General features: G+C 34.3%; 1 protein-coding gene across 1 annotated transcript; it reads left to right on the top strand.

The window, feature by feature from the left end:
* The first annotated feature begins 200 nt into the window (after positions 1–200).
* LOC124370010 (proliferation-associated protein 2G4) lies at positions 201–27,091 on the top strand. The gene is made up of 8 exons (XM_046828284.1): positions 201–358; positions 11,138–11,266; positions 11,678–11,783; positions 14,390–14,552; positions 15,985–16,206; positions 21,091–21,316; positions 22,619–22,746; positions 23,977–27,091. Exons 1-8 carry the CDS (start codon positions 274–276, stop codon positions 24,073–24,075), a joined length of 1,158 nt encoding a protein of 385 aa, XP_046684240.1. The 5' UTR covers positions 201–273; the 3' UTR covers positions 24,076–27,091.
* Positions 27,092–27,855: the final 764 nt, after the last annotated feature.

Below are 27,855 nucleotides of genomic sequence, written 5' to 3'. Positions count from 1 at the left end.
ACTGAGACGATTAAATAATACCTCTATTATTATCATCATGTTATAACAATATTTTGTGTGGTTGTTATTGAAAATATAACTATACATTCACTACAATTTAGATCTTCAGCCACTTCAGAGCGAGAAAAAACTGTATATTCTATGGTTTGATTCTCTTGGCGGTTTTCTCTGGTCACGTGACTGTCTAGTCGGCTTCAGCTACAGATTAAACTGTTGTGTTGATTTCTGTGCTTATGTTGGTTGTGCCCCAAGCCATTTGGTTGAAGTAGAGAAATGGCGGACAAAGACGACAATGAGAAAACTATTGCGGAAGACTTGGTTGTTACCAAGTATAAAATGGCAGGAGATATAGTCAATCGTAAGTGAAATCTAAAAAATAATAATTTAAGTTAATCGCAAGTTTAATAGTAAAACTTTTATTGTTTAAATGACTTGACCCATATGGGTCGGTATCCTCGGCCTTCTCCTCTAAGGTGCCATGTGGGCAGATTTTTACGTACCTAGTTTTCTTTTAATAATCCTCAATGTAAAATAGTAATTTTCTGTGGCAAACTTACAATTAATTTAATAATAATTCTAATATTTGCTTTTATTTTGAAATTTTGTTAAATCTTAAAAAGGCTTATTTATCCTATTGGTGATAAGTTATCCACTAAGGATATTACTTTACAATGTATTGATACATCATTTGTTATGATCAGATTATATTCTAATAATTAAGCATGGGGTTACAAGTTCTTTGTGGTTTCTGTTTGTTTATTGAAGAAATCAAACAGTTGTGTAGTAGTAAATCTTAACAAGCAGCTTAAGGTTACATGTGATTCAGCCATAGTAGGTTTTCCTAATTAAGTAAAACTGGATGTGTTATGAGTTTGTGGTAGAGTTAACAAGCTTTAGCTTTATATGTTGAAGTAAATAACCAATGATTTGGTTATATCTGACAGGTTTCTCGGTGACGTTAAGTAGGCTACTGTAGCCTATCCATCTGTTACCACCCAGGTATGACCAGCAGTGTGTGAACATGTAGACTAGACTGATTTTATGGAACTTGGTCTTTTAATTATTTATATACAGTAAATCATTTTAAGGTACACATAATAAGACCCACTTCGTCCATAGTATAATAAGCGGCCACACCACAATCGAGTCAACTATCGATTGGAAATATTTAAACTATAAAATTTAAAAACAACACGACATATATATTCATGGTTAATAATTACCAGTGTTTTCATTTTACTGAATATCTATATTGTTTATTACAAGCATAAAAACCTATGACGTAATTCGGTTGGACATATTGTTCCAAATGATTTCAAAACCAAGTTAAATTGTGGTATTTGAGTAACGCGTGCTAGATGTTATTTGTAAATAACCTATTACCTAAATAACGTGGTCTGGTATTACGTTTGAGTAACATTTTAACTAGCCGATCCACTCTCGGTTATAGCATTATGCTACGTAATCTGAGCTTGAATATAGGTAGACTACTATCTGGAGGGATGTTTTTCTTTTTTCTTCAGAAGTGCGGGTTGGCGCCTCTGAAGCCCGCAATGACGGCCAAGGGCGTTTCCGATCGGTATGTTCCCAAGCTCATATCACGTGCTGGATTGTCCAACATTATCTGACGTCGGAGAAATTGGAAAATCTAGCATGTGATCTGAGGTCCGATAATTACTGATCGTAAATGCCCCTGGCCATCAGTGTAGGCTTTGGCGCAACTTTCACTTCTGGTGACGACAGAAAAACATCCCTCGAGATGTACCCGAATTCAAGATCATGTGAGCGCTTATGAAGATTATCTTTAACTTTAATACTACTAATAAATTATTTATGATAACCTAATCTAAACCTATTCATATCACGTGATAATGTAACATTTCTATTTTTAGCCTCATTGCTTGCACGAAATAGCCTCGGATGTTACAGGTTACTGAGTAACCTAATACTAGAAAGACATCATGAGAACGCCAAATCATTCAGCCCACTGTTACTGAAATAACGGAGTTGCTGGAAAGTACTGATCGGAAATGCCCCTGGCCCTCAGTGTAGACTTTGGCGCAACCCTCTCACTTCTGGCGAAGACAGAAAAAAATCCCTCGAGATAATACTCGAATTCAAGCTCAGATCATGTGAGCACTATTGAAATACTAGAGTGTTGCTGGTATCACTCGTCCCAGTTATACTGTAATTTAAAATACCTATTACGTTATTTGGTTTCATTAGTTGTACGAGGATTCATTACTGATGAATATAGGTAATTCGATAATCATTATTATTGATGACTCGATAATTCGATTGTCGTGGTGGCCGCTTATTACACTGCAGCCCCTACTTCACAAAGTTTATTGGTTTTTCAAATGGAAAGTGTTTACTAAAGCTCTTGAGTAGAGCGTTTAGCTCTCAGGTAGGACGATTAGCTCTATATCTAGATACCTTTGTGGTTTCAAGCATGTTTATGTACGGACAGAAGGTGATTGGCAGTATGCCAAGTGCCTACCACTTAAACCTGTTTTTTGATTGAAAAAAAAACTAAATATATAACGTATTGAATAAATGATTGAATTTTTGTAAATAATTTGTATGTAGTTGGTATTTTCTATATTTTTTTATATCACTGATAGTCTATTTGTAGACAGCAGCTGATCTGCATTATATACAAATTACCGATAGCTGAAATGTGTTATTTTCTTACTTCATGTGTGATGAGATGTAGATAGATAAAATAATCATTTTATTAATAGGCCTATTACTTTGCTTACAGTTAATATATTTTATACTAATATCCGTGCATTGCTGCAAGTGACTGTCGTTTATATACTATTTTTTATAATTCATTGCGGTTAACTTAGGATCGCTTTTAAGAGGTCTGTTGATGAAGGTTAACCTTCGAAACATGTCACCATAACCATTAAGACCCATGAATTTGGATTGAATTGACGGAAAGATATTATCTATTATATTTTTAGTTACTATTTTTATCGTGACTAGAGATATTTTGAAATTTTTTTATAAATTTTGGTTGAAAATACGTTTTATAAGTACTGTAATATAATACATTACAGATATTTTGATAGTTTGGAAAATTAAGTGCCATGTTTCATTTTGCAAATATGTAGTAGCCTATAGAACTTAATTTGAAATTATGTTCATAATTTTCTTAAAGTAATATTAAGAGATCTATATAAAACATTTACACTATATGTACAAGTCTTAACAATTTTTATGTATGTAATAATAATAACCACAGTGTTAGCTTTCTTTACCAATATTTTAGTCATAATTGATTCATCTTCTGACTGGGATTATTGCTTTAAATATTCTATTAAATTTGTAATATTCTCAACTAGGCATAAATAATTTATGTACTGCCCAAATTGTATTATTGAATTTTTTATTCTGCAGATCAATTTTTAAAACCCAACACATATTTCAGCCACATAATGTTAGTAGTAAACTCATTCTGCTTGTAAACTATTACTACTAAGTTGGATTATGTTTTCTGGATTTAGTAAAACTATTTACTATCTTATGTCAAAAATCTTTACAGAATACCGAAAACACATAGAATTAGGCTATGCTCGAGTTTTAAAAAAGGTTTCAGTAACCACCCTGTTGTTCATGAACAAAATCACATTTTTTCTGTGATTCTTATATTTTTGCAGTAGTTTTGTTTCAAATATTAAGATTGTAGATTAAGGAATTCTTTACATTGAAGGATCTTTTCCCTCATACAGGAATTTTTCTATGTTTAGGTCTTTCTTCACTTTTTTCTTTATTTTGCATTCCTTAACTTATTTTTAGTACTTTCCACTAAAATATCAACAAATCAGGTGAAGTGGGACTTGTAAACATTTATCAAGGCACATATCACTTTGTCATAGAACTTCCATTGTTGTCATATATCGTATCGTTGAATGTGGATTCACTTACTGAGTGAACATATAAGTTTTCACTTCTCAAGAATACTTAATTGTTTTGATCCAATTACCTTGACAGTATTTTATTGATGTGCTTGTCAATGTGCAAATCCTCCAGTATGAAAGTTTGTCGGAACATAGTATTTAGCTTTGGAGAGTGAAGTAACTCTCAAAGTACACTCGCTTTAACCCTTAAACATGGTTTCACAAGACAGTTGCTGCCGAAGAACGAGGCCGACTAGTGGTTTCACGTGAACATCATAGTTCAGTGAAGACCCTAAACATATGCGATCTAGGATGTCTGTTGTAGGCTACATCTGTTATTTTTTAAGACAACAAGAAATTCTCCAGTCAGCATAAAAATTATTTCTTAGCCTTATTACTGGCTGAGTGCTATTTCCAAATTCATATCTGAATGCTTAGTTCTTATACATTTGATCACTGCTATTGTCAACTGCCAGATGTGTTATTAGCCGTAGTGAAATATTCTGGTCCAAATGTGCTTTCAGCTGAATAGTCTTATTGTTCGTCTCAAATACGTGAGTCGTTGGTTCACATTTGTTTCCTACACAGCCTTTTTGTTTGGCCAGTTTGTTTATCACCTGCGGTGAGTTTGTCCCGTTTACATTTATTTCTGCTGCATAGTTTTTCTGTTTAGTCAGCTGTCAATCGTTAGTTATTCAGCTTTTTATAAGGTTATACATGTTAGACAATGTTTGAGATTTTTAATGTTGTTTGGGCAGTTCTGTGGATATGTTACATTTAGACCACAAAGACAGTCCAAACACTTGTCATAATATTATTACAACCAAAATTTTAAACAAGGTTCAGCCAATTAAAAAAATTAGTAATAATCTGTTGAGTACAACCTGAAAGTACGAGGGGTATTAGAAAAATAAGGTTCCCATGATTTTTTTAAATAGATTTTTTTTCTACATTTCTACTTAGTGTTATACTGCCCTGCTAAGCAAGACTGCAGTATCTGCAAAATCCTCAAACTGAGATATTGGGCCTTAAAAGTTTTTTAAAGTGCCCTTTTCAATGTAAATCCTAAAGAATGATTGTTTTAATACTTTTTAGACTTAAAATTACACTAAAATTCATTTAAAATGGTTAAAAGTTAATGATTTTTGATTTTTAATGGTAAAAAAATCACTTACTGCACTTTTGCTTAGTATAGTCACATCCATATGGCTGCAACTGCCTACCTCTCTGCTAAGGAAGAGTGCAGTATCTGCTGTTCAGGTTTGATGTTCATAACTGTAAACTCCCCTTAGCATGTTTATTTTAATATACTTGTAATTTTTTTGGAGAACAATAACATTTATTTCAAACTTCCATGGCCCTTAACAAGTAATAACCATGAGAAGAATCTTAACAGACAAAATTATTCTCATTTTGCTCCAGAACACAAAATTTATTAATGTAAAAGTCAATATATAATAAAATTTCCCTATTTGTAGATTTAAGATTTACATCGAAACATGTATCGTAGGTCAAAGACTAACATTAAGTAGGCTAATAATTTATCCGTTAGGCCTATCAATTAATGAACAACACGATATTTACTGTTAATTTAAGTCCTAATTGGTTACAACAGAGTCTTACAACAATTAATTTTTAAATGGTACTTAACAAAAAGAAATGTGTATAAATACATTACTTTTGTATATTAATTTGTGTGCTGAAATATGAAATCGAACAAAAAAACAAAATGACCAATTGATTAGGCCTACTTATTCACTGATGTTGGCAAGTTCACCCAAAAAGCTTTCCGATTTCTCTGGCAACACCTGCCTTACGTTTGTAAGTAAGTTGTCCCCTTTTTTCTTTTGGAAACCCGACTGGTTCAGTTTTTTGCTTCGGAAAGGGAATTTTGTTGATATTTTTCTTTTTTAACAAAATCCAATTTCGTGTAATCACTCTCTTCATCGTCCGTACTCCAGAACAATGGCTCTCAGACTCCACGTGATGCTTTTATTTCAACAATGTCCTTCAGATACACTCTGTCTTTAGTTTTTTTGTAACTTAGGCTGCGATGATCAGTCGAGCCACTCATAAAAGTCACCCACTTGCATTTTTAAAACTTCCTCTTTTCCAGAGTTTGCTGTGGAGACAGCGGACCCAAAATCTTCAAAATCGTAGTTTTTTCAGTTTTTTAGTAACAGTTCCACTTGAAGGTGGAAGCTGTCGGCGCTCATAAATGTGTGCCCTGGTTCAAAGTAAATCAAACGTACGTTATTCACGCCTGTTTCTGATGAGTTCACAACATACACCAAAAAGGTCAGCAAACACCAGTTTTTATTCTGGCTAGAGCAATTGTCTAGCCAGATGACAACATTTTTTAGCATTCCGGTTTTTGCTTGAAGAAAGCATAGAATACACTAATTATTTCTTCTTTATTGCATCCAGATATTGCCTCATGCCACAAATATGCGTGAGGTTTGAGGCTTGATGTTTTTTCCAACCGGTGCAAACGTTTCATGATAAGCAATTAGCCTTGGCGTAAGTAATACTGTTTTAAAACATATCAATTCATAATCAACATATCATAAGTCTTTGGAAAATCCAATACACTGTCATTGTTATGTACAATTTCATTCAAAACATTCAATGTATTGCTTGGAGAAGTGTTTTTTCAAGCTCTGGTAGTTCAATTATAAACTATTTCATTGTTAGCTATTATTATTAGGCTCAATAGGTCCATCAGGATTTTCCTCAATTTCAATTAAAGTATTTTTCCATGAAATCTAAATCCATTGTCATGAGAGATGTCGTTAACAGCCAAAACAGTTACATTATTGCTAGGCACAATCATGTTTTCAAGTTCTGTAAACTCAACAGATATTTCATTGTTTATGGTCTGGTCAATTCCGCAGTCCTTCAACTCTTTGTAATACAATTGGTTCGTTGACAACACTAATCACAAAAATTTCAGCTGCATGATTTCTGTTTTGGTATTTGAATATTATTAGATAAAGTTTGGTTACCTTTTTGTAGTGCAAGTTCCATTAACCTTTTAGAACGATTTGACACATAAGGTCCAGAACTCATCATTTTGTAGATGATTTAACCTTTTCACAAACACATAAACACTACTGAAAAAATTAAAACAACCGTTAAACAAACTAGTCTTTGTCTGGTTTTAAGCAAAATAGTTCACTAAATAAAATATGTACTCACATATCCTTAACCTCACTTTAATTGCTAGACTAAATGATGCAACAAACTGGTCAGAGTAAACAGTATCTGCAACAGCTGAGTGAACCATGCTAAAGCATAACTGCCGTATCTACTGTATACTAAGCAAGAGTGCAGCATCTACGCCGTAGATGCTGCATTCTTTCTTCCTTAGCATTGTGTACTTACGGCACTCTTGCTTAGTTTTTAGAAGGCGTTTGAAGGTAGATACTGCAATTGAATATTAAATAACTCTGAAACGACTGCAGATACGGCATTTTTGTTTAGGTCCAATGAATTCCTCGTGGTCCAAAACATGGAAATCAATATAAATCTCAAAAAGTGAAATTTTGCAGATACGGCACTTTTTTCTTAGGAGGGCAGTATACATCAATTTAACACGTAAAAGTTAAGCTATTTTTCCACATAATCACCGTTTCTGTCCAAACACTTTTGTAGACGATGCTCCAACTTTTCTATCCCCATGTGTAGAATTCTGCCGCCAAACCTTTGAGTAACCTCTTCCTTGACTTCATCATCGGTACTGAAGCGTTGGCCACCCAAGTGTTCCTTTAATTTTTGAAATAAGTGATAATCACTTGGGGCTAGGTATGGGCTGTAAGGGGGATGGGGCACAATAGTCCAGCCAAAATTTGTCAGCAGTTCTTGAGTTTGACGTGAGACGTGAGGTCGAGCGTTGTCATGGAGAAGCCTCACGCCACTGGACAATCTTCCTCTCCGGCGGTTCTGGATCGCGCGTCTCAGTTTTCTTAATGTGTCGCAATATCTGTCAGAGTTTACTGTGGTTCCTGTGAATGGTGATTCTCCGATCTTCAAGCAGTATTGTCTCAACTTTTTCAACAACTCCATCTGAAACTGAAGGCCGTCCACTTCGGTTTTCATTGTGAATTTCCATGCGGCCTTCACTGAATTCTCTACACCATTTCCGAACGAGTTGAACAGATATGCAGTTTTCCCCATAAACTTTGATTAACTGACGATGAATTTCAATAGGTGAAATCTATTTTGCATTTAAAAAACGTATCACAGCACGAATTTCGCATCTGGTGGTAACAATGACAGGGAGCTCCATCTTCGAAGGCAGCTAGGCCGGCACTGTTGGACGTAGCGAGGCGCGAGTGGTATGGATAGAGAGAGGGAGAGTTGATGAGTAAGACAGTGTTGCCAGATTTCTCCCAACATATCGCATTCTGTCTCGGCAGCATAGGGAACCTTATTTTTCTAATACCCCTCGTATTAAGTGATTTTGAGCAAAGGACGAAGCTGGAAACAATAGATTTCAAAGTTTACAAATATTATTTATTAAACTGTTTTCATATAAACACAAACATGTAATAGGCCCAGTATTTAACATTCGTATAAATTTGGGTACTTCTTATCAAACCTAGTCCACCCATTCAAAGCACGTTGCGGATACCATGGTAAGGCGAATGTACAGTAAATATTGCTGAACGGTTTCTCTTCATTTTAAGGTAGTTATCTAGATCAGGTAATTTTTTGGCCACCGGCAAGTACCAAGCTGGTCAAGGTTATTGGACTTGTGCTGCGAGAGCGAAAATACACGTTAGTACCTCTTCTTACTGTACGTTTTATCTTATGAGTTTTATTTAGACCCTCTAGAATGTTTATATTTTACTGATCGATGCTACCTCCAAGGATATTTTTCTGTTCACTGTTGAAGGCCGGAAACATTACTTTTAACCCATTGAAAGGTGATTTTAAAAGAGCACAGGTTTTGATTATGTCAAAATCATGAGATTTATTATAATATAAAACTAGAAATAAATACATCAACATGTTCGCATAACCTTCTGATTTCATGTTTGAAAAATGATGTTGTGTGCATGTGAGGTAACAGCAACACCGTCATGAATGTACGCAGTGTTTGGTTAGTTCGGTCAGAGCAAAGACGTCTAGAACTATTAAGGTCAACTGTTGAACCTGTCTCACAGAACTATTTCATGAGACTGTGAACCGTTGATTAATTTGGTGCTTCATTACTTCATTACGCCCTAGAGTAATGCAAGGTTACCTGACAGTAGCTGCATAACTCTCCACTCTGATGAAACGTTTTTATGATTAACACTTGTTGTGTGGGTAAAGAACATTCATCATACAAAAAACCAACCGAGGCTCAGCGTCAATTATGACAGGCCCTCAACCGTTCTGCGGTATACCAAGGTGTGAATCTTTGGAGCTGTACCGAAATGGGTTCGTGCGGAGCATGAGAGAAGGTAGAGGTTGCATCCAGGCATGAGAATGAGCAGAATGGTACTACAGTCGCCTTCCTCCAGAGTGGCGTCTGACCTTCTCTCACTAAATAGATCAACTAGTTTTCTTGTAGGTTTTTTCTGTTTTTTTATGTCTTCTCAAATTATAGGTCTGATAACGGGACATGGTCACCTGAGGAAGCATCTTCACAGAGTCGGCATCCTTCAGGAGGATCTGCTCTGTAGAATGTGTGATGAGCAGGGTGGAACTGCCGAACACCTGCTTTTTGATTGCCCTTCAATAACAAGGGAGCGGTATGCCATCTTTGGTAGTTTGGACAAGGGTGGTGAATTTCCCAGGAGGACCTGATAGGTTGCTTTTGTTGGTTTGTGGAACTACTGAAATCACAGACTGGTAGGCCTCATGGTGTGCTTCCGGGGTGCGCAAAAGGCCCTTGAGGCGTGCATGTCAATAGGTTGCCCCATATAAGAAGAAGAACACTTATTGTGCATAAGTAAATTTGAATGAGAGAAATACCAGGTGTTTCAACAATCGGAATGTTCCCGGAAATAGAAACGAGGTCAAACATTGTTGCAAACTGATAAACGAAATATACCCGCCATTTAAAAACCAGCAATCTTTTTGAATCACTCTATACTATTTTGTTTTCACAATGTTTTCCAAACATTTTTCGGGCTTTCTGAAATATATAACAACTTATGAATGGGTGGCATACATTTAATGAGAAAGTACAAAATGTGTAACCCTTTGAGTGCGAGGTGTCGTTGCCATTTGTGGTTCAGAAGGTTTAATTATATATTTTGATTCAAACTAAACTTACTAATATCTGTTTAGTACTGTACTGTTAATTAATTAGGCTTCATTGTGCCTTATACCTGATTGTGACATTTTGTTGTTTTTTTTTCAATCCCTTAAAAGTACAAGCTAGTGCTACTGAAATCTATTATAATTTCCGTGATATAGGATGCGATATAATGTCATATCTTTTGTGCATCTAAATATTTTGATTACAATTTTTAATACTGATTTGTCTGGTACTAGTAGTAGTACAACCATATTTCAAGAAGTATTTATTGAATATTGATTGTAAATCTACTTAAATAAAGTTTTCATATTCCTTTTGATGTTTTGTAGTAAATATAAATATAGGTTATTCCTAAATCATTTTCTGATTGCTAAAAAATAATTTAATATTTGACCAAACCAGGTCTTTCTGGCACCTTATTTCTATAGCATCCGATTAAGAGTAGCTCTCATGTTTTTTGGGAGCACCAAGGTAAAAGATTAAGATAGCTTGAAGTTCTTCGAAGCAAAACCTTCCTACACAGGAGCAAAGTTTTTACATGTCTTGCCCAAGAGTGTCAATGATTTTAAACTGGAAGGAGTTACCATGGCAATTGGCAAATAGACTAAGTGTTCCAAATAACGCATAGTATGAACTGGCACTGACTTTGTCAACTGTTTTTTATTGTTTGTACTCTCTCTAATGTACATGACGCTTGTTTTTATCTTGATGATAGATGATTGTAAGAACGTCCCTGAGTCAAGCTCTCTGGTGTGTTTGGCAACGCAACATATCTCTGGTTGACTGAGGCCAAGTGGCAGGTTATACAGGGTATGGCCTCAACAATCTTGTTTACTGCACTTGGGCTAAGGTGGCTGTTTAGCCTAAAGTTATAGGTGATAAAGTTATGGGATGATAATATGTTAGTTCTGTAATGTCACATTAGGCTATATTTCATGGTGTGGACTTGGTTTTTTAAATTCAGTGTGTTGTGTTGTAGGAGTACTGAAACAAGTTATAGCCAAGTGTGTGGCAGGAGCTTCAGTCCGAGAAATTTGCATTTATGGAGATGAACTGCTTGTTGAGGAAACAGGCAAGGTCTTCAAACGAGAAAAGGATCTTAAGAAAGGTAAATAGTAATTTTAGTGCCCTGGTGTTATTTTTCAAAACTAAATTTTTAGGATATTCAATATTTCAGGAGATTTCATTGGCCTACTACCAGTGTTTTAAAAGTACCCAGTATAATAAACGTTAGTGATTCTCTTATTTGTGTAGAAACTGCAGTATTTGGTCAGACTAAATTACTTAATATCTATAAACTATTCAATGTTTTAATGGCCTGATTCAGTGGAAAGAGATGCCCTTGTTCCGGTTTTGCAAAACAGTATTCAAGTTTAATAATGTAGATTATTCAATATTTTAAACCGTGTTCTCAATTTGAATTAATTGATTAAATACCCCTTTTGGATTAAATTGACAATTTACCAGTTGTGTGTTTTCTCAAGCAAGATCATAACAATTATTGTTCTGTTATTTTCAGGAGTTGCTTTTCCTACATGTGTATCAGTTAACAACTGCATCTGTCACTTCAGTCCGCTGCATAGCGAGCCGGATTACTTACTGAAAAACAACGATGTAGTTAAAGTGTGAGTACCTCGCCAGCTGTTAATAAAATTATAATCGCAGGAATAGATTGTTCTAAACATGTCTTAAGTTTTGGAAAAAATTCATAGATTTATAGAGACTAATATGTGGAAATTTAAAACAAATGTATATCTTAGTTGCTAGCCAATAAATTATTCTATAAATGTATACATTTATATTACTTAATGGAAAGGCAAGCATTGTAATGAAAACCCATTGTAATATAATCCTGTCATGGTATAATGGGCAATGAAATTTAAGTTATAATTGGGCATACTATATTTATTTTAGAGTAAGCAAAACAGTACAGCATAGAGGTGATGTTAATTTTTAAATTGTGTGATTTGGTAAACCATAATGACCATTATTGAAACTAGTAATTGCTATAAACAATATTTTTCACATGCTTTGTGAATTTATTGTAGATAAATTCAGACTATTGTATTTTCTTGGATGATTGTGAAAAATCTTCACAAGAAAAACGGGCTTAATAAAAACAATAACACTGTAAAACAGAATTTTGGAACCTTTTCTGTCTTAACAATAATTCACTTCTAGTGGAAACTTTCTCATTTACAAAATATATATCCCATTTTCCTTTTTACCTTGCTTTAAACATTAGTTTTAGGTTATTAGGATTTCTGACTTTACATTCAATTATAGGGAACGGAAAACAATGTAATTTTCTTTGCTGTCAGATTTACATTTATGTACTAGCTTAAATTGCTGTCGATAATTAGCTGTAAGCATTTTGTTTTGACTGTCCAAATTGAAATTGTTATACAATCTTTAATCATAATTAAGAAGGTATCTAAATTTTCTTTTTGTCAGTACTAATTACTTGAAAACTGTTTTAGTTAATATTTATAGCTACAAATATCTACTGACCAGAAACTGAAATTTTGTAAGGTGCAACATGCCCCGTATGTGCAATTAAAAATTTTAAGAAAAAACAAGTAGTGGATCTGTAGTATACCGTGATTGTTACATTGCACACGGACGAGGTGGAAGTTGTGATCGCAACAGCTGCTTATTTCGCGTTAGGCAAACGAAAAAAAAAGTATTTGGTACACAAAGTATTTAAGGTGGGAGACGAGGAGGGAGAGTTCCACACTCTTTTTCGAAGGTTGAAGGATGACCCGCTTTATTTTATGAGATACTTTCGGATGGTATTTTAAAAGTTCAAGTATTTGCTTGGCCTACTTCCGAGGTCGAAGAAAAACACTAAATGGAGGAAATGTATTCCTAACGAAGAAAGACTTACCTTGACCCTTAGGTCACTGTAAGTTCTTTATTATTAATATTAATATATTAATTATATATATATATATTATGTTGTTATATATATATTATATATATATATATTATTTTGTGCCGCATGAGCGCCCTAACAGGTTATCTTTGTAACACGCTCCCTGCTTCTGCCGTGCCACTGCCACCAACCGGTCACATGCCGCGGATCGCCCTCACGAGCAATCGGATGAAAACGGAAGAGGCATGGCAGGGGCAAGGCAGACTATGTGTAAATCGTGAATCTGCCGTCTCATGTAAACTAAACGGCAAATCCAAAATAACTATTTTGACTAAAACGGCATGGCAGTAGCACGGCAGGCTATGTGTAAACCCACCTTTATACTGCACATACGGCCTATCATTAATTTTTAACTTTGATCGACTTGTAACTTTATTGAAGGAAATATTAACCTTTAAACTTACTATTGTATTTTGATCAGTATTGGTGACAATATTTTGTCACATTCACCTAACTTTAAAAAACCTTTGATTTTACAGGTAATAGGATATGACAATTTTTCTATATGGAAAAGTCAGGGAATTTCTTCAAGCAACTTTGCAAGACACATTCTCTGTATAGTCTAGTTTGTTGTTGGCTTTGAAAGAAATATACTCATGTGTTTATTTTACTACTAATAACTCTTCTATTTTAATACATTTCCTATTTTGTATTTGTGCTGATAAAAAGTTTTACAGGATAATTAATTCACTTTTTCAAATTCCTCACTTATTCAAAATAAATTTAAATTTACGCAAATAACGTCATTGTAACAACATTTTTATGTTATTTTTAATAAGTGTACATGAAATAGTGTATAATTAAAAAATAATTTATTAGATTAAGGCAGTAACTAAACATCATCTAACCTTGGGAAAGACTCACGAGGACTACAAAAATTGTTTCAATCGTCCTGGAATTTTAAAGATATGTACTTGACAATTGCGGGAATTGTACAGGAATTTCTCGATTAAAGTTGGCTGGACACCATGTTATTCTACGGAAACTACTCAACACAATACAATGAAATGTAGGCACTAAACAGATTTTAATATCCTAATTTAGAACTCCGTCCACTGACTTTGTGAGTGTCTGTAGAAACTATTAAAATATCACATGTTTAACTTGATGTTGCTGTACAACCAGATATCAGCACTTGGTATTTTTCTGTATCTGTGTATTGTAAGTTAGTATTTTTGTGTAAGCATACAATTATTACTTACAATCTGCACAGAACCATGAATTGTTGGCTGTTGTTCCATCCATAATGTTTATGATTTTAAATCGTTCTGTGATAAGTTGTTAATGTTTGAACAGAGATCTTGGTGCTCATGTCGATGGTTTCATTGCGGTTGTGGCCCACACGATTGTTCTGGGAGCTTCACAGTCCAGTAAGGTGACCGGAAAGATAGCCAATGTCATGATGGCAGCACACTACGCCTCGGAGGCAGCGCTCAGATTGCTCAAAGCCGGCAATGAGGTTTGTATTGCAGATGATAAAGAGAATTTTTAATGCTTTGTTTTGAAATTCTTCCAAAAGTAGGTGTCAACTATCCCAGAGGGATTTTGGCTGGTTCTGTATGTGTTTGGGATTTTAACAGGTTAGGTTTTGAACTGAACAGCAGGATTACCTATGAAAGCCCAATTAATTTAAGGAGACCTCTTTATGCTGATATCTTTATCATATTGTATCAGCTGCTTACTGATCGGGATGTTGTGATGGAATCGTGCAAATTTTTATTAGTGACTGAAAAGTCCTTTAATCAATCGTAACAAATTTTGTCAACATTTTTGTCAGTCTGCCGATCTATACAAACAGTAATGATCCTAATGCGAGACACAAGTTAAAGTATCTGCCTAGATGAGCAGTGTTTGTTCAGAAATTGATTAGTAGATTTGCAGAGGTTTAATATGAGTTGTTCCTAGTATACTTTAAACCATTTTCTGGACCACTGGCCTGTGCGAGGATCTCAGCGAACAGAATAAGGGGAGAGGTGAGGCAGTACAAAGTTAATGGTACTGATAAACAGTTTAACAGCCACAGACAAGATTGAACCTTTGCTATCTCTTTACTCATATCCATTTTAATTTAAAACTCAGTCTTGTCCTAAGATCAACTAAGCATGCTCACAGGTCAAATGTCCCAGTCAGGGTTTTTCATATTTTGTGCTATCAGACGTATTACAAGAGTTGTGGTATTTCCTGTGGCTAAGGCAGTATAATATTGGCATTTCCAGTCTCTTTTGTCTCATGAAATATATTTTGGAGTCATTGCAGTTACAGTAACAAAATCTTTATCTTTCAAAAAAAGCAATACAAAAGAAATTTAAACATTGTCTGCTCTTTACATTTTAAAATGAACTGTATTTGTAAAAAAAAACACATGAATCCAAATTTCTAAATATCAATCACCAATATAAGTTATGGTTCAAGAAACAAAAATTAAGTTCCATTATCTTATCGTTTCATTTTTTTTATAAAGTGGACGGTTTTATAAAGGAATAAAATTGTTGTACAATTGGCCACCAAAAATCTTAAGTTTCAGAAAACCTCTTGTAGTTCCTCATTAAAACATGTCTTTCTAAGATTTTAGATTATGATCCAAATGTCATAATAAACATCATATTTAATTATTTCATTTATTGTTCATGTAATTTTTTCTTGATTTCATATTATTAGTTTAAGTTTTTATATAATTGAAAATGATATGTTATGTGTTTACGGTTGCATTGCAATGTTCCATTATTGTGAACTTATGTAAGAAATAAATAAATAACTGTACAAGTAGGCCTGAAAGCAGAGAGTAGTTATGAGCCATACAAAAATGAAACAAAGTAATAGTATTAACCTTGTTAAAAATGACAGGTCACACGAGTTATTGACAACGTTTAATCGTATTGAATGTTTTACAGACGTACACAATAACAGATACAGTCCAGAAGGTAGCGGAGGCTTACAAGTGCAAACCTATAGAGGGAATGTTGAGCCACCAGTTGAAACAGTTCAAGATTGATGGGGAGAAGACCATCATTCAAAATCCGAGTGATGCCCAGAAGAAGGAACACGAGAAGTTTGAGTTCGCTACACATGAGGTCTATGCCATGGACGTGCTCGTCAGTTCGGGCGAAGGAGTGGTAAGCGTTTTTTCTTGTGTTTAAAGTTCATCTTTAATGAAAAGTTAACACATTTGCTGCTGAAAAAAATTTGACCCGTCATGGTAAATGCGGGACATTTTTTTTTTTAACTTACCCAAAATGAAGTCAGAGCGGCCAAAAAGGTTGTCCAGGTAACCCAACTGCCAGATTTGGTGACATCATAACTATAACCTCAATTTTTGTCCGCCGCGACGGCGCCAGTCCCCGCTTAGTCAGTACTGCAGGACACTGCGTCTATTACTCCCGAATGGCACTGTCACTCGCGGAAGACATTGTCAATTGCACAAAAAAGAATTGCTGTGTGAACAAAATTTAAAACAGTCCATAAACGTGGAAAAATAGAAATTGAATCGGAATTGTCCTGTTCACTCAAAGTCTTCCACTAGTTCATTGTCGTCCTCCATATTTCCTAAATACAATAATAAACACACATACACAGTTATCCTACACCATACACTACACACAATAAACAACGTATGAAACAGGCACAACAGCGGCAAACGCCACAACGTTACACGGCAACTGATAGGCTCACACTGAGGCAATAGCGGCCAAGCAGATGTCTGCTATTGTTGTCACCCGCAGCGAGTGTGTTAACACCTTGTTATTTAGTGTTTATCTCTGAGTTATATAAGCCCTTATTACACAAGCTTGTATCTTAACTAAGGGACTGGAAAAATTAATCAGAATTTTGGTTTTTCTATAAAATTATTGGAAATATTTCAAAAGTAGATTTTTATTGTCAGAATTTACTCAGTATTATTAAATAAGCAAACAAATTTAATTTCCTTAAGTGGAATTCCAAATAATACGCATTCCACTAATACTTATTTTATTTGCAGCTATGAAAAACTGTATTTACATTCAAGCACTAAGAACAAGTTTTTTTTATACAAAATATCCTAATACCTAAAATTACGATAAATGATTATAATTATAAACCTGAAATTTGCTTGTATCTAAAGATCATATGCACTAGACAAGAATAGTGCGAATTAATGTTTAGACTTGGGTATTTGCCATTATGGCAACATGGGTACTCCCATAAGGAAACAGCATCCAAGGTATCATAAATAATTTCGCCGAGAATGGTAGAGGTGGTGAAATTTTATTGAAATCTAGTTGAATAGTCGATCATATAATATAAACGTGCAGAGAACTGTAGTTGGAAATGATGAATTCGAGAATGTGAGCCTTGAGGCAACATTTTGCTTCGGCTGTGAAGTTCATGAAAGCTTTGATCTTATCTGATCCAATGCATACTTGTTTTCCACAAAGGGATTTTGTTATGTTTGCATTATGATATGTAGAAATAGGTAACTTTAGGTGCTTATGTTAATGGTAGAATATGAATTGTACTCGTCACTAGATTTTGACTTATTGGAGAAAAGTTTTATTTGAATAGTCAATCATATAATATAAACGTGCAGAGAACTGTTGTTGGAAATGATGAATTCGAGAATGGGAGCCTTGAGGCAACATTTTGCTTCGGCTGTGAAGTTCATGAAAGCTTTGATCTTATCTGATCCAATGCATTCTTCTTTTTTTCACATTAACCACCTTTAATTCTTGAAAAATAGTTATTTTATAAATACAGGGTTTTTCAAAAAGGATTTTACAACTTTAAAAGTTCATATAAATGTATTTTAAAAAGGTACAGTGCTGGTATTAGTGTTGTTTTAAAGGAAAACATAATGTTTACCTTATACTAAAGATTTTCTATTTCTTTTGGTTGGTTATTCTGCAGACATCCCATCAGTAGTCGGTTTCTTCCGAAACTCGCACTGTCATTGCAGGTGTAAGTTCCTGTAGAGTGGCAGCAAAAGAGGTACATACACCATATCCTTGCTGAAGCCCCAGAAGAAAAGTGTGAGGCCTGGGGATCATGGGGCCTATGCAGTTGGCACAGTACGGTCAATCAATTGACCTGGAAAGCGGCCATTGAGAAATTTCCAGATGTCAGCCAAATAGTATAGTGGTGCTCTATCTTGCATGAAGTAAACATTTTATTCTCGGTCATCCTTATTGATCTGTGGTATCAGAAATTGTTGCAACATAACCAGGTACACTATCCCGTTAGTGGTTCTCTCTTAGAACAAAAAATGGGGCCGTATATTTTCTTCTTGTTCAACGCATAAAACACGCTCAGCTTAGGGCTATCATGAGCATGTTGCAATGTTTCATGTAGATTTTCACTGCCCCAAATCCTACAGTTATGTGTTTTAAAACTTTCCACTGTGAAAAGTTGGCTTGTTAGAAGATTATGTTGTCCAAGAAATGTTCATCATCATCCAATCGATTTAACGTATTTGCACAGAAGGTCTTCTGGAGAATTTTATGAATGTCTTTAATTAACCCATTCGTGACTGAATAAATTACTATAATTTTTGGACCACAGGACTGGATATTTTTCCATGCTTTTCGTGTAAGAACAGGTGCACTTTGCATAACACTTACTGTATAACATGCTATGAATATTATAAATTTACCTTAGTTATTCCTTGTTATTGTATGAACACAAAATGTTAGTTTTTTAAAATATACATATATTTGCACTATTTACAAATTTTTATTGTACTTCTTTAGAAGTTGGTTTGGGTATGAAACACCTCAAAACATGTTTCCAGATGAAGTGGAACATGACACTTTTTACATTGGTACACTGTTTCACTTCTTTTCCCCCCTGTGAGGCACAAACTTTACATTTTCTTGAGGGCCTGGCTTTGGTGGTTGGAGGTATCTTTTCAATAAAATGCCCCCAAAACTTTCCTTGAAGGCGCAGTGGGGATTCCCCACAAGCGGGAGGCCTACCAGCAGTTGGTCTGGGAGGTAGCTGCACATTCTGCAGTATTTGCTCTGCCAAATTTGTTCTGAATGTTGAGATTGATTGTTTTTTCCCAGTCATTATATTATGCACTATTAGACAATTATATAGCAACATCAAAGAGATAGAAAAAAATCTTTTTGTATCCTTTTACGGTTCTTTGCATCACTGGGAAGGAGGACAATCTCTGATCTTGTTTATCAACCCCACACATTGATTGGTTATAATCAACCACAACATTTGGTTTGAGAGTTGATTTTGGGTTAGGCCTACTTCTTTCTCTTTGAGAAACGACATCTACAAAGTCCGGTCGCTCATGGATAGTAGATAGCATTGTGACATCCTTCCTGTCCTTCCATTTGAGACACAACAGGTTTTGGGTGGAACTAAAGGTAAGCTCCTCTCCTTTTTTCAACTTCTGTTTATTCATATCAGCAGGTAAATTTTGCCTATTGGCCCTGACAGTCCCCACAGCATATGTCTGTCTCTCCAGAAGCTCCTTGAAGAGTTTTGGTGAACTGTACCAGTTGCCCATGAACAGTACACGGCCTTGATCCAAAAGATCTCAACATAAGTCCAAGACAACTTGTTCACTGACTGAGAACTCTTGACTAAGCCTAGCAGTAGTTTCTTTCCCCGTATAGATTTTAAAATAATAACATTACCCAGATTTTGAATCACATACTTTATAGATTTTTATATCCCAAACCTGGCTCTTTTTTGATGGGTTGAATTGTATCCAAGAAAGCCTTCCCGAAACATCATCAAACTCTCATCAATACAAATATGTCTATCAGGGGTGAAAATCTTTTTAAAAACTAGTAAGAGATAATCAACTATGGGCCTGATTTTTCTCAATTTGTCTGTCGGGTTTTAGAGACGATGAAAAATGGAGATACCTTGAAATCGATTTGAACCAGTCCCTTGCCATGGTTTCACCAAATATGGGCATACACTTTACTCTTCTAGTGGACCAATAGTCACTAAATTGTAGACTTTGGATTCTGGGCCAATAAGATAACTAAAGCAAAATATGCCTTTAGTTCATTTACAGAAATGTATTTCCATTTAGACACTCTGTTATTGTCTCCCTCTCCCAATCCTAGGCTATCACTGGCATATTTGTTCGTTTCATTACATACCTGAGCCCAAAAGGTTTCGTCACAGAAGTAATTGAACACATCTGATTCAGTGCAGTTTTCTCCTAATAATATCAGATGATTTTCAGCAACGAAGAAGAAGAAAAAAACATAGACTAGAATATTGAGAACAAAATATGCAGCAAATGTGAATGCCTCTGCGATCTATCGGCAATATATTCAACTACGTCGATGTCGTGTCAGGCGGACGAGCGCTGCCCGTCTTTAGTCATTGGGCCGCGCAAAGTGAAGGCCGGAAACTGCCCGTCCAACGTCTTGAATGGGTTAATATTAAAGCGACAATCTGTACGGTTTCAAATGCACACATTTCATAAACACACGCCAAACCGTTGTTAGTGGGATTTAAATCTCACGAGATGCACACCAGGTAGTTTCGTAGGGCTGTTGACAAAACTGTCTCACTTGTCAATGACTTCATCAGATGTGATTGGACAACCTGATGATTTCTTATGTTTTATTAAGCACCCTGTTTCTACAAAACATTTATGCCAGTCATAAATTTTAGGACTACTTGGAGGATCTTTAGAATATTTGGTACGAAAATTACGCTGAACTGTTGTCACTGACTTATTCTTGAAACCATAAACACACACAGCTAGCACGCTCCGGTCCAGTAAATGTAACTGCCGCTAGCGCTTGTTGCGGCGCGATTCTGCACTCGCGAACTACGCGAGTCAAAACTTTATGCGTTTCCCTTTAAAACAACACTAAAACCGGCACTGTACCTTTTTTTGATGAATTTTGAAAATTCAAAGTTGTAGTCATTTTTTAAATACTGTGTATTAAAAATGTAAAAAAAATGTTGCATCCTACATAGTTAAGGCAAATGAAACTTTGTAGTGTAAGTAATTGATACTTAAAAAGGTGTCGATATTCCAGGGCCGAGAAATGGACACCAGAGTGTCCGTGTACAAGAAGACAGATGAGACATACCAACTGAAGCTGAAAGCTTCTCGCATGTTCTACTCAGAAGTAACCCATAAGTATGGAACCATGCCTTTCAATCTGCGAAACTTTGAGGAGGAGAAGAAAGCCAGGCTGGGTGTGACAGAATGTGTCAACCACAAGCTTATAGAGCCTTTCCAAGTACTCTACGAGAAAGCTAGTAAGTAATCAGTTTCTCATTATCACATGGTTTGTTGTGCTCACAAGTTCTGCCAAATCAGAGCTTTAATTTTGTTAAATATCGAGAGTCATGTCTCTTTTTCTTGACGAAACCCATGCCACTTATGGGATAGCTTAGTTAGAATTTCCTATACTTTTTTACTGTACGTATTAACCTCTCTTTTTATCGTACATAAAAAATTGAATTTTTATCTGGTTATAAAACATTGAAATTTTATTTCGTTATATTAATTGAGTCAAATAATAAATTATACTTGTGTTTTTACTGTTGTACAAGAAGTTATTTGAGTGACCAATCCCTCAAGATGTGCCATATGGCTTTGATTTGGTAGCATTCTCTTGATGTACTCATACAGAACATCCAGGTCTTCTGTCGACCGTGATGTTATGTGTTTGGTATTCGTGTGCGATAGGCCTATCAAATGTTGTGTTTCTCGTATTATTTATTTATTCGTTGTGTGTTTTGTGCTTTGTTCGTAATTTTAAACTATTGACGACTCCAGATGGACAATCTGCGCTTTTAATATTTATTGGCACCAACACCAGAAGATGACTTATTAAAAGTCGAAACTATGGTATATGACTACAGTTTGAACTGTTTTATGAAGGTACGTTGGTATTGTTGTTTGAAATATAGCTAGCAAGATCTGTTAGGCCTCATTCTCAGTCTAGATGATGCCATCAATAATCAATTCAGGATCAAACATTCCTTCCTAGTTGTTGTAGAAGATAATCACTCAAGATCATCTCTGAATTTTAGTGGTGTGTCAAAGCCTAGAATCCACCAATTAAGTTTCTAATTTGAAAATCCTTTGACAAGATTCGACTATCAAATCTGCAGCGATTTGTACGCTCTTTACTAATTATTTGGCAGAAATCACTTTCATGTCCCACCACTTTCAGCAGCGTTTGTGCGTCAATGACATTGTAAGCCTTAAGGACTGGACTATTACTTGACTTAAGCTATTCAGGTCACTGCTTCCTCAGGGTCATTCTTTTCCAATTCTACGTCTGTTGTATTTTTATCCATTTCTCGCCAAACAGTTGGGCGTTACATCAGCGTATATGGTAGCTGGTTGCAGGACAGAATGTTAAATATTGGGTGCCCTTTGCAATATCTTAAATATGCTTAACGTTATAGGCTAGCTGGTTTTATATCTGTGTTTTCTGATTCAAACCACGTTGAAGCATCTTAACACAATTAAAATCTCGAATATTTTGACCTAGCTATAGAGAACCGTCTTCAATGTAACCTGAACACTAATTTAAGCTTGTTTTGCAGATGAAGTGGTTGTTCAATTCAAGTTCACAGTGCTGTTGATGCCAAATGGTCCACATAGGATAACTGGTCTGCCTTTTGAAATGGATCTGTATCAGTCAGAATTGGCCATCAGTGACCCCGAGTTGAAGGTGAGTACAACTTATGTAATATATTCCTCTCTACAAAATATTATTCATACTCTTGATAAAATGACAAGAAAAATATAAAACTCTGTAATTATTTTACAAAAATGTTTTGTCAAGTCTACATTTTTAAGTAAAATTTAACTTTTTGAAGCATTCCGATATTAATTTTTATTTGACATTTACAAAAACGTATAGTGTGCATAATTTTGTTACTTTTTTGTGGTGTTCCATTCGGTAATTTTGTAAAAAATTGAAGAAAAAAAATTGAACACAAAAAATAGTCCATATTTTATATTCTGTAAGCTTTTTTGGCAAAATACATGACTATTTTTTATTTGTTAACAATAATAAAATATGATGTGTGTCTTACTCTTGCTTGACTTTATTGCAGAAAATAATAACAATTGGTTTCATAGCTTTCGTACCCTTGAAACACTTGTGCAGGTTTACATAACATGCAAGTTATTCGTGTAACTTTGTTAGGAAATGGTTGCTGCGCTCAAAGGGTTTAAACAATTCAGTAGGGTAGAAGTGCTGAATATAAATTCTAAATTGTTCTAGACTTGAGGAAATTATAAAAATAACAATTTTATAATTCAAATAAAAATGATTTTAAGGTTCCTTAGATATATTATTCAAATAGACTTTTGCTGAAATTCATCATAATGAAACCTTCCGTATAAATGATCTGTATAATAGTTTTAATTGTTATTAAATATTAAAATTCATTCTTCTCATTTAAATGATTTTGGGAATAATCTATAAAATTACAAATTTTCTAAAAACGGAAAAGGAGTTTTTTTCTTTAAATACACCCACACATGCCTAATTTTGTTAAATTTGACCTGTTGTTTATTCAGCTATAGCTGCTGGTCAGCTTACGAACATATGCACAGGCATAAGTTTTCCAAAACTTACACTCAAGGGGTCAACAACGCCCAGGAGGCACTCAGAGGGTTAAACAGGCGTTTTCACTAAAATCCTAAGTTTAGGTTGTTTCCATCACATTTTTTTACCTATCTACAGTAGATAAAAGTAATGTAGAAAAGCGTAAAGTTTAATGTATGAAATAAGTTGTACTTTTGCAGTGTACATTTTGAAATTTAAGGTCTCTTATTTGTGTTTGAAGAGGTACAGATCTCTGTAATCATACAGTTTTTGGAACATAATGGCCACTTATGATGAGTTTGTCGATTATGTTACATTTTTATCAGCAATTCTCTTTGATTGTAGACAATACTCAATACATCAGCCAAGGCCAACAAGAAAAAAAAAAAGAAGATAGGCAAAGCCGAAGAGGAAATAGTGGGTGAAGTGGAGGGAGAGGCTTGAAGTGGCAATATTCTGGAACTGAGTGGATACAATACAAGGATTACAATCAAAACGATAAACGAGAAAGGAAGCACAAAGTGCCACACACCGGGGAAGGACTGAAGGTTTTAATTTTTGATTTGTAGGAATACAATTTTGTATTTGACAGAAAGAACTTAGTATTTTATATTTAGATGTGAAATTGTTTTCTCCCAGTTTGGGTCTACCCCATCCCAACCGTGCCTTGCCCGGCCTTACTTTTACTTCATTTTAATATCAATTGCACAATGTAATTTGTTTTTTGTTATGTTTTAGTCATTGACATTCAATATTTAGTTTTAATTTTTTAGCTCTATGTTGTTTCTTTAAAGCGTCAGTATCGTGTATCATACAAAATTTGTATCAAGGTATGTAATTCACAGTAAAAGTTCTTTTCCAAAGGGATGGGTGAGTGCTTGACATCACAAAGGTATTGAACATAAAAAGCTCAGTCTAATCTATTATGTATTCTTTCTTATTCTACGTATGTTTGAATTTTGCTTATTTTGATAACGAAGTTGCATAAAACGTACCCGACAGTGTGAAACAGCAAGTGCAAATCCGTAATATATCCTTTTTGTTATTAGCCATTTGGTAGAAACTGATTAAGAACGTTTAAATTAATTTTGTTTTTAATCAGGAATTTGAAATCTATCCGGGATCACCATATTTTTGTATTTGTTTCAATAATTAATAAATAAAGTTTATGTTAAACAAGGTAGCTAATACTAAATAGTTTATACATCCAATTTGATAATAAATGGTTTATACATTATTCGAGAACAATTGAATTATCCCCTCCAACATTTATATGAAATCTCTTTGCTCTTTACATTTTTATAAAGTTAAACTAGTCATACCTTTTGGGGAAATTGATAAGTTTTATCCAAGTTTGGCAAATATAAAATACCCCTAGTCCAACAGGGGGAATTTTTAAATTTTAAAAATTCCCAGGGGGGAATTGGAAAAATTTAAATTCTCACTTAGTACAATTCACCGAAAACCGTTTAGGTTTATCTGGATGGTGTAAATCAGCCAGAAGTGAATCCTTCCAAGGACTTAAAACTCTTACTTGAGATGTTACAACTAGAATTACTTATTCAATTAAAATATTGTGACAGTCAGTTAAAACGTGTGAAACCACTAAATAAAATAACTTTTAATATATACCGGAACTTGGAATAATATAAACCGAACTGTTGCGTTGGCTCTCTTTACCATAACCTAATGCTAGCTTTAAGTGCTTTTTTTCGTTTAGTTTCTTTTAACTTATCCTTCGCCATTTAAATTCCCAGAATATGCAATCTGACTACTTAAACTGTAAGCATTTAGTTTCATTTGAATTATGATTGGTTTTCATGTTTCGAATTGACTAGAACATGTGGTAGAAGGAATGCCCATTTAATGTAAACTACTTTGCTATTCAAAATACTTATTCCCGTTATTTGTGAATCCTTACGCCATGTTTAACGAAGCAGTGCTTCGCCCCACTGTTGCCGGCCAACGATTTTAGCAATAATTTACATCTAATAAATAGTTTTATATGCTGGACTTGTTGTCTCTGTTAATTGCAGCTGGCCTCCAGTATTCCTCGAAAATAGGCTGAAAGGACTGAAACTCATTTAGACTTAGGCTAGAATCAAAACCACCAAAATCTGAATATGAAATAAAAATTTGTAAGTTGGCTTAGTATACAAAATATTTTCAGACGCATTCAGTCTCCACATTATCCAGTAGGGGTACACATTCCTGGTACTGACATCTGTGTCAAGTTCGTGCCTTTTTATGCTGTTATTTTACAACTGTTAATTACAGGGTGATTAAAAATTAATGCAACCATGTTAAATTCATCGATATCATTTTACATTTTTTTACATACATATCCAAAATGGTTTCAATTTCACCTACAAAAATTAACAAGTTAACACTAGTAACAGAGTAAAACCCCGTGATAACAATTTTCCAAAAACATTTAAGAATTAACACAAATCATCTTGTCAGAGGACAAAAAAGCTATTGCAGCTTTACTACAGATTACATTAATTTTTTATCACCCTGTTTAATTTTAAAGTTAAGAGTGTCTCAGAAGAGTTTTAATTGTAACTCGGAAAACCCAAAGCATTTTGGTTTTCTCAAAGGAATTAACAAAATTGTGTTATTATATCATTATTTTAATTTGATTATGTAATTAACAACCAATCAGTCAAAGGAAGCTTTGCATAAGCTATTCGTCAATTTTATGTATAATTCTTACATAAATAAATTCTTGTTCAATATATGTTGTATTATGAATTGTAATGTAAATTTTAATAAAAAAATGCTTGTTATTCCTTACAAATACTATTAACAATAGAAACAACTCCAATCAATATTGCTGATCTGTATCGTCACCAAATAATTTTTACAATTACAATGTATCACCATCAAATGCCTGATCATTAAGTACAATCTTAGAGTGACATATATCTTGTTCAGTTTTTTGTTTTATGCATTTTGTTGTTATTCAGCCAGATTGATGTAGAGTATAAACACGTTTGGTGTCCGACGTGCTGTGACATGATCAAAAGCTGGGTTTGTCATGTTTTGATTCTTACAAAAAGTCAATCTTGCCTATCCCTTATGCTTAGTTTTCTCTTTAAAATGATATTCTTAATATTTTACGTTTCATTGAGGATTAATAATTGTTATCTAATCTCCTTTATGCAATAATAATCATACTTTCATTAGCATCGTTACTTTTGTTACCTTTAAGTTTTACGATTTTAATGTCAGATAATGTAATACCGTTTTTGTAAATATTCTGAATCTTCAGAGATCATGTACTGATGAAAAAGATCATTTCAACGATTCCCAGTGGCTGGGAAATAGACAGCAAGGTTTGGTTAGATGAGATGAAATTGGTATCTCACAAATAGTGTTTGGATTTCTTGTTCTTGTTGATAACAATTTTAATTTTGTACAATAACTTATTCCTCTATTAAAAGTTATCAATTTGTGAGCTTGTAAAATGGTTATTTACCCTGTGTACACAATATCGTGTCTAAGATTCATATATGTTGTAAATCAGCTGCATCAACAGAGAGCTTCAAGGTCGTACAAAATTGAAATTCACGAGTTGAAAGCAAAATATAAAGTATGCATATTGGTGGTAAGTATAAATCTACAAGTGGTTTACATTATGGTCCAGCCTAATTCTTGCAGCAGTTTCTGGGTTTGACAGGAGGTGTGGGGTCGTCAAGAATGTCGCACCTCCGGACAGTTTCATGTGTGATAAGACGTAAGATCTTTATTGCTGTTGATCATATATACAATAAAATAGGCATTGTCAATACACTTTTTAATATAAAACATACACTAATATAGAAACAAAAAAAAACAGATTTAACAGACTCAAAAACATTAACCTTACAGTGTAAAATAAACATATTTTAAAATTAAAACCCAATCTATTTAAAACTGAATATTGACAACCATATTTAAAAACTCGTCAATTGAATAAAATGGATGATTTAAAAACCACAAATAAAATGTTCTTATTAAATTACTTATGAGAGTAACATGAGCAATTTCTGGAAGCTTGTTAAAAAATCTGACACAATTTACCATAAATATGGGATGTTCCAAATTTGGTCAGTCGATGTTGAGGAATGTCAAGCTTATTTTTATTTCTGGTGTTGTGTGAATGAAATCGATTTCTAATGAAAAAGTTTCTGAGGTTTGCTTTAGTGTATAATATAATATGGTAAATGTAGAGATTAATTA

Source organism: Homalodisca vitripennis, chromosome X (assembly GCF_021130785.1).
Source record: "Homalodisca vitripennis isolate AUS2020 chromosome X, UT_GWSS_2.1, whole genome shotgun sequence".
NCBI lineage: Eukaryota > Metazoa > Arthropoda > Insecta > Hemiptera > Cicadellidae > Homalodisca > Homalodisca vitripennis.
The sequence above is the reverse complement of the archived record's forward strand: the minus strand, read 5'-3'. Positions and strand labels throughout refer to the sequence as shown.

Bases quoted from the DNA above. Each gene is read 5' to 3' on its own strand.
- LOC124370010 (XM_046828284.1), top strand. From the start codon at position 274: ATGGCGGACAAAGACGACAATGAGAAAACTATTGCGGAAGACTTGGTT. The intron at 359-11,137 runs GTAAGTGAAATC...GTTGTGTTGTAG, and splicing joins GGCAGGAGATATAGTCAATC to GAGTACTGAAACAAGTTATA. The intron at 14,553-15,984 runs GTTTGTATTGCA...AATGTTTTACAG, and splicing joins TGCTCAAAGCCGGCAATGAG to ACGTACACAATAACAGATAC.